This window comes from Megalopta genalis, chromosome 2, assembly GCF_051020955.1.
Source record: "Megalopta genalis isolate 19385.01 chromosome 2, iyMegGena1_principal, whole genome shotgun sequence".
In the NCBI taxonomy this organism is placed as follows: domain Eukaryota; kingdom Metazoa; phylum Arthropoda; class Insecta; order Hymenoptera; family Halictidae; genus Megalopta; species Megalopta genalis.
Window position 1 is genome coordinate 22,374,981 of NC_135014.1, and position 8,343 is coordinate 22,383,323.

The 8,343-nt window shown below is 32.6% G+C and overlaps 1 protein-coding gene across 4 annotated transcripts; it reads left to right on the plus strand.

Moving 5' to 3' along the window:
* The first annotated feature begins 566 nt into the window (after window positions 1–566).
* LOC117220694 (uncharacterized) lies at window positions 567–8,082 on the plus strand. Of its 4 annotated transcripts, none has more exons than XM_033470910.2 (13): window positions 567–1,052; window positions 1,610–1,794; window positions 1,879–2,194; window positions 2,275–2,423; window positions 2,503–2,612; window positions 2,791–2,930; window positions 3,013–3,077; window positions 3,153–3,276; window positions 3,340–3,580; window positions 3,663–3,821; window positions 4,001–4,147; window positions 4,304–4,386; window positions 4,652–8,082. In XM_033470910.2, coding segments are annotated over exons 1-13 (1,845 nt in total). In that variant the 5' UTR covers window positions 567–1,050; the 3' UTR covers window positions 4,776–8,082. The 4 variants fall into 4 exon arrangements, with proteins under 4 accessions (XP_033326801.1, XP_033326803.1, XP_033326802.1 ...); XM_033470912.2 differs by having other exon boundaries at window positions 2,794–2,930; XM_033470911.2 differs by having other exon boundaries at window positions 567–1,048.
* The last annotated feature ends 261 nt before the right edge of the window (window positions 8,083–8,343 follow it).

Here is an 8,343-nt window from a genome sequence, read left to right on the forward strand (position 1 = left end):
GATCCGATTTTCAATGAAGAGATTTTTCATAGATAAACAACAGCTTGATAAATTATAAAAAAAATCCCTACAGCTAGACTACACTTTTGTATTTTATATCTTTTCAATAACTTCATCTTAAAAGATGATTACTAACATGGTAATCTTATAAATCACAGTAAAATAACGAGTATCGGGTAACTTCTGACAATATATGGAAATAAATTTATCAAGCGATTTTCCATGATAATGAAAATTTAGTTTAATATTTATTTTCAATTCATCAATTATCAAATTCTGTTAGTGATCGATGGTTAGTTAGAACTCTGGCACTGTTACTTGAACGATGCGTTATGTGCTAACAAAATCATCGTTGTTTAAATTTAAATTACAAATGTTTAAATTACAGCAAATAAAATGCATAGTTGTTTCTGTCGTTATTTATTGTAATTGAATACTAGTTTTACAACCAAGCTATTGGTAGAAACATAGGGAAATTAACTTTTCTCCTATAAACTTTATCATACATGTACAATATACAAAAATGTACATACAATGTATCGTAGCCTCATTCAGAAAGTTGTTAGCTTTTAAATGAATGTGTACAGCGTAATAATTGAAAAAATTGTGCGAGGAAGGAAATGCAACGAATTTTAAAAAAACAAAAGTATTGCACTGTTAGTGAAATATTTGGGAACTAACGTAACGATTGTTATCTGTCTCGGAAAGGTAGCACACTACATAATCAACGGAGACTGCCCAAAATTGAGCGTAGTTAATGCAAGTTACGATTGATGGTATCATAGTTGCCAAATGTAGATTACCGAAAGAAAGTCTACGTAAATTCTTCTCCGATTTTATTGTTATTACTGATAGAAGTATTTAATCGAAATTTTTATATAGATTAAATGTTCGTGAAAATTTCAAGTGAAACAGTTATTTAGCTAATATTGACGTGCATAGATAGTGCTACATAATGACAGTGATGTATAGAAAATAAATATCTCGAGAAAAATGACGTGGTGAGGAGAGCTTTATCGTTTTACGAAACCATCGAAGGAATTGCAAGGTATGTAAGTACTTGCACTTTCTTAACCCTTAATTTAAATATTGCATCGAATATTTGCAAATGCAGCAGCAAAATTTTCATGAAATGTCAGACGTTACGGTCATACTTGTGAAGAAATGCTCATTTTCGTAGGATTTGTGATTGCAATTATTTGACTCGCGTGATAAAAAGAATTTTTGTATATATTATTATACGTTACGTGATATGTACGTATTGATATATATGTACATTGTATGTATTTAGGGCATATTCTTTTAGATTTTTGTCCTGCTCCAATTTGTATATGTATAACATTTTCTTATTTTAATTTGTTTGTTGCTATATTATATTATTATAATTACTCGTCCATCAATTGTCCGCATATTTCTTCCTATCAGAATCAGGTGATTCAATGAAAATTCGTGTTTAGATATCTTTGTTTGCTCATTGCATCATAATCAGGTAATTAAATGAAAATTTATGTTCAAATAAATTTGTTTGCTAATTGCAGCATTAAAAACATAATTTAACAATTTACATTTGTTTAAAGATGAATATTAAGTAATTAACCATTTAAAATAGGATGGAAGAAAGTGCAGGCTCCGAAAAAGTTTGGTGTAAGACTAAAGCAGAAGAGCAGAGTAGTTTGTATCATGGGGAATCTGCAACTCAATCAATGGAAGGAAATTCCACTTCTTTAGCTGATATATTTGATACAGCATTTACATCTACAGTCGATCCATCTCCTCAGCCAAGATTTAGTACAGGTAAATTGGAGTAGGTAAAAAATGGAGTATATTAAAATGAAACACTGTATAGCAATACTTACCAATGATTTTTGTTCATTACAGGAACTGAAATGGATTTTGAACCTTTATTTGCAGAAAGTGATATAGAAGAATCTGAAGTAACTCCTATTAATCCTGACCATATAAATTATGATATAAGCCAACACAGGCACGAAAGAAGCACAAAGCATCAGGAATCTCATAGACAACAGTTCAGAAACATATATGGAGGAGCTTGTGGAGATTACTGTAAAAGATATTGGCATCAGCGACTTCCATCAAAGTCTACGAGTGAGATTCATAAGTCAATAAGTGATCAACAAGCTGATAGTTTAAGTATAGCTGGCCCATCTAGACTCTCGGATGGTGTTCCTAATAGGTATGAAATATTAATACAGGTGAATTGTGTTTTAATTAATTATTGCTATTTTGTGTTATGTGTATGTCATATTTCACCAGCACAATTAGATCAACAACAAATATCGGAAATATTTTGAATCGAGTTCCGCAAAACATTGAAAATGATAGTGCCAATGAAGCCAATACATATTACCACCAGATTTTGCCAAACACAATTAATCCTCAACAATATTCTACTTGTCCAATAAGTAAAATCATCTCTTCATACAATTACTTTTAATGAAAAACAAAATGTGATGTGTATCACAATTATGTTTCATTGATTAGGTAATGATGATGCACCATCAGCACCAGACTTACAATTGGATTGGTCCTCTAGTAGTGACGATGAAGATGGTTCAGTTTTAGTTCTTGGAACAGTAAATCACAATAGTAAAGTAAGGAAACAAGACTAAGCCTATTAGTTTCAATCAGACTTGGGCATTATTCAAATAATATATTTAAAAAATATACATATGTGAATAATATATTATATTATTCCAAATAAAATGTGTCCAAGCCTGCTTTGTATTTTATATTCTACATTAATATTCAACGAAAATTATAATTGTTTAGCAGAATTCTGTACAAAATAATGAAGAGAATAATCGTCCAGTAACTGTCGTTGATTTAACCGTGGAATCCGATGAAGAACATGCTCCATCTACATCGACAAATCCCGTCGTAAATCCACGACCAGCAGATTATGTACATAAGTATGTGAAATAGTATTACAACTACACACAACATACATCTATCGGATATTTTCTCATTTAACATACTTCATAATTTTTTCAGCGAGAATAACTTCTATTGTAGGCACGGTCCGCCAGTTTTACCTGTAATACATAGTCAAATACCACGTAAGATACATTATTTCTGTTCAGTAAAATCAAACATGATCGTGTATATATTTAATTCAAATATATTTGCTGCAGCTGGTATTGGTGGAATACAAAGGTCACGTATGCATCCTCGGCAAGAAAAATTATGGAGGATTCAACAGGACATACAAGAGTTACGCAGGCGACATTTTTATGCACCATCTTCATCGCATCACCCGTTAGTATAACGATACAAATTCAACAGTTTCTATTATGTAATAATTCTTGCAATGATTTCCAGGAATACTATGCCATGTGGCCGGCATATGCGTGAACCGGACTACCTGCAACATAGATTTAACAGCGGAAATGCCAATCCTTCGAACAATCGTTGTAACGGGTCGGAAAATATGGCATTTCGAGAACATTATCTTCCAATGGTCCCACCTCCTCGACATTATTACCCATATTATTCACCACCGCCTCCACGACGTTATCATGATCCAGGAGCTCGCCCAACTTGTCCTTTGCTACGAGCAATGGTACTTTTGATTATTCCTCAAGGAAGCTGCAATACATACCGAATTTGGTTCACTTGTAAAGGCATTGAATTTTCCATTTTAGGAATTCGTTGTAGTAGAACCAAGACGACATGAAATAATGCCACCTCTTCATCCGTTGTCTAATGCTGATCGTGCCCATCAGAGACGCGAAATATTCCAGCATGATATCATTGTTACCAGTAGGGGTCATGAACCGCGCCTATGGCCAACGAGGTTTGAGGTATAGAAAAACATGGTAATAAATTTTATGAATTAGGCTAGAGGGTTTCTATACTGTGAATGGGTATGGATGCTCTCAAAATTTCTATATATGGAAATCTTGTGAATTGAAGCTAGTTTTTTAGAAAATTCACCATATATGACATAATCATTAATTCAGACGTATATTCGAATATGTAGGAAGGGTTATCAGCATTGTCACCTTGGATATCATCCGTGCCACCTTCACAGAGTCTTGAAGATTACATACGACACTTGGGTCATACTAATTTCGGAGCAACACAGGAGTCTATTGAAAGGAATACATTCCCCCACAAGTACAAACGGGTAATGAATTATTTAACGTAACACAAGTCTTCCAAGACGAATAACGTTGAGATACTGCTTGTACAGTGGTCTTTGAAGTTCTTATTTTGGAGCACTTCGTATATCAATTATTGTGTTACTATTTCATTAATTATGTTTACTTATTCTTTTCTGCAGGTTAAGAAAGTTGAAAACGGTGAAAGTGCTCTTGAAAAATGTACTATATGTTTGTCCGAATTTGAAGACTGCGAATGTGTCAGGTACAAAATATTTTTTATACAGTTACAAGATATTTCAGATTTGATGATATGATCAGATTGACGAAGGTATTGTGTGCAAACTTAGTTTTATAATACCTTCAATATCTCACTTATTATTCATAATGGAAACAATGTCAAGGAAAACATCCTATATAGTAATTACTGAGCAGTATTGTCAGTCTTGAAATATCTTGTGTATGTTACTGTAAGTTATTTACACGGCTACAAAATCTCTATAAATATATTTTGCATCTCTTTTGCGCAGGAGGCTTCCATGCATGCATTTATTTCACATAGACTGCGTCGATCAGTGGTTGCGTACTAACAAACGCTGTCCTATATGTCGGGTGGATATTGAAACTTTTCTACACAAGGAGCTTGCTGCATAGTTTAAGGTCGACTTTACCCACCTATTTTCTTTTTTAAATACGAGCAGGTAATATCCGCATTTTAAGAAAAAAAAACACTTTAAGATATCCTATCCATGGGTAAACATTTCTCTGACGCTACTATGAATGTTGGTGTAACAAATTTTACTGTGAATAATCAAAAATATCGATAACTGAACAGAACTAAGTTCCTGGAGCTGTATAGGAGAGGTTTTGTTTTAACATTATTTTTTTCTTACATCCGTTTCGTGGGTATTAATGTTAATGTTGTACATAAGAAACGTTAGATTTGTTCATTGTGCGTTTATTGTAATATTCAAATTTTCATTTTCTTTCTTTTCCATGTATAATCATAACGATAACAGATGGGGCGTTTGAAGTAGTAAAATGTTTTCTTGACTTTTTGTATCCTGCTCTGTTCTATTTTGTGTGAGTAAGGGAAGAAAATGTTACTTGCTAAAATTTCTCAATGCCATTGTCGACATAGCGCAACATTTTTGTTCAATTATGAAAGGGAAAGAAAAGATCGTAAACTAATATGAGTATTAGTTTATGCAAAAGTATTTTATCCATGTGTTATTCAATTCTACTGGGTGCTATATCAATATATGTATATAGTCTATAAAGTCTATATACACTAAACGTATTTTAATAATTTTTGAAATTGTTAAATACTACATATTGATATGTAAGTAACTTCCTGTGAGGCTATGTAAAATTTTCATAAGTTTTTATATTAAACGAGCTTTTTAACAAACGTGTATCTGAATAATTCTAGGAACGTGTAATCAATAAATATTTCACGAGGTTTTGTTGATGATTACTAGTACCGAAGCAATGACTTTTTGTTGTCTTTCTTAAATTGAACTCTAAAGATTTTACTTAATGAATAGGTAACTTGGGCTTTTTAGTAACATCAAAATTGTCGAAAGTCAGGTCAGAAATAATCGATGGAGCATAATGAACAAATAAACAAATACCGTAGAAAAATTCTAAAGAGTAGGTATAACTAACAGAATACATACTCTTATCAATACGCCTATGTGATGCTACTGTGTACTATCATTGTATATATAATATCAACATAGTAATATTAATAATATATTACGTATACACTACTATGCAGTAGTATTACATAGAATATTTTCTAGCAGTACGTTAACTATAAGTAGTGTAATTTTATAATCCGAGATCAATATCTAATTCGATTTATTCAACAATTATATAAAAAGCAACAAAAAAAAATAATAATACAATCTTCACCAAGTGTATTTGCAATCGAAAAGAAAGAAAAGATAAAAAAATCGAACGGACTATTTTCACTTGTTTTTTGTACAAACGACATACATAGATGCCTTTTTCAAAGAGAAGATATCTGATAAATGATGCCCTTGATTTTTATACTGAAAGAAAAAAACATTGACGTGATCGAGACGATCTCGACCCGTCGTTAGCAGTAAGTATCGTGTTTATGTGATTTTCTGAGTGTATTATTAGATGAGATACGGTATAACGCAGCCACTACTAAATTAACGAATCCAGAGACCATTCAATTAAGTTGTACACACCTCTGTTCAGCCTAATTAGCGAAGCTAAGCCAAGTAGTTAAAAAGAATCATTCGAATTCAATGGATCGACTATTTTCTGCTAGATACACGTCGTTTTGTTCATTTGGACACTCGTTTCACCAATAGTCAAAGCTATAAAAATACATATATTTTCAATCGAGGTCCATTCTATGAAATTGAAGCTTTTGCTGTAAACATAAGAGAAAATTGTTTGTAGAAGATATTACACTGTAACTGTGTCTGTACAGGCCTTACACAGCATTAGTATACTGTAAACAAGAAGTTATTAGATCGTAATGTAATCAAAATGACACTGAAACGTAGGCAGCTGCAATCAAATTTACTGTTACTGAACTTCCGTTATTCGAACACGAAAAGCGAATTGATAAGCTTCACGGCATTATCGTACCAAATGTATTCAGAATCTGTTGTGGATCAATCACCGATTTTTTTCTTAAAGAAATTACTGAATTGCATTGATCATGGATATTATATTTTAGATTTCGAAAGAGGAGACATCGTTTGATCATCAATTGATTGCTTACTGCGACTATCAATGTATCTCAGACTTCTTCTTTCGAAAAAGAAGCTACAAGGGACAACTCATGCAACAGTTTGCTAACAAGGCAATCTTTAGGTGTCTTTTTCGGAGGAACTCGTACGCTGTATCTTTTTGAAAAGAGAACACGGTCAGAACACAGTTTTTGAATATTGTAGACTTAAACTCATGCGTTGTCCCTTTAACGTTCAGTATACGAAGACTCAAATGGCTTCAATTCTATGGATTTACAATTAATATTTATTTAGCGATAACATTACGTCAATTTTTTTACTAGCGAAAAATATGTCACTGACGTTTTGATAATCAAGAAATATTCAATATTTCATTTACGACAAATAGGAGGGATATACTATTATACTTTAACCATGGCGTTGTTCAGTCAGATAACTTTAAGTATAGAAATGGACGAGTCGGTTTTGTACGTTTCTCGCTACGAAGAATGCTTCATTTGTTTAAGGTTTATATTTGCAAATACTTGAACAAATGAGACCGCGTGTTTTCAGTATTCCACGTTGATTTTATTGATACTTGAATATCAAAGAATGCTGACGTCTGTGTACCAAAATAAGCGGCCGCGATCATACGCGCGCGGACCGTGGTTATTTAATTGATCGATACTTCCCGTTAACAATAATTATTACCATACAGTTTTACTTGTACTGCCATAACAGACAGTGACGCGAGGTAATTAAGGGTAAGGCGCTTAAGAACGTTCTGTCGGTTTCAATATTTTTCTCGAGACGTTTGTACAGTTTGTCTAACATAAATGCGAGTGCATTGTTAAGTTCAGACAGATAGAAAGATGTAAGAATAAATGTCATGATAGGTTTCATTAACATGACAGAATGTCATATCCTATGAAAATGAAATTGCAAACTGCAATTGTTCAGAAAAAAATTACTAAATAAATATGAGAGAAGGTATGTATGTGTCTGTGCTACGTTGACAAACTGGCTATGTATGTAAAATGTATTTCTCATGCTTCCACTCCGTACGATCGAGTGGACACCTACCTATAAACACTAATGAAATATGTACATTGAGGAACTTCATAAATTTTAAGCATATAAATTGTATATGTTATTATAGGAATGTAACGCAATGTTAAATGTATCAATCTATTGTTAAAATGTCAGAGTAAAAACTATTCAAAATAAATCACGTACGAGAAAGGAAACGGTGTGTAATCGTTATCATGATTTCTGTTGAACGCAATTATGGAACCGACAAAAATTACTTTTCCTTGTAAGACGAATTTACTGTTGCTTCTGAAATCAAATGTCCACATAAAATAATTTGACATAATGTGATAGTTAGCCAATTCTGCACAATCAATTGCAGAATTGATTGATGCATGCAGCAATGTTTCCGCAATCGTCCTTTGTCTTTAAGCGATGCAACACTTACCTATGCATCAATATTAAATTTTAGCATAGTT

Excerpts from the sequence above, each read along its gene's own strand:
- LOC117220694 (XM_033470910.2), top strand. Across the intron at positions 2,424-2,502 it reads ATATTCTACTTGTCCAATAA|GTAATGATGATGCACCATCA; the intron begins GTAAAATCATCT and ends TTCATTGATTAG. Across the intron at positions 3,822-4,000 it reads TATGGCCAACGAGGTTTGAG|GAAGGGTTATCAGCATTGTC; the intron begins GTATAGAAAAAC and ends TCGAATATGTAG.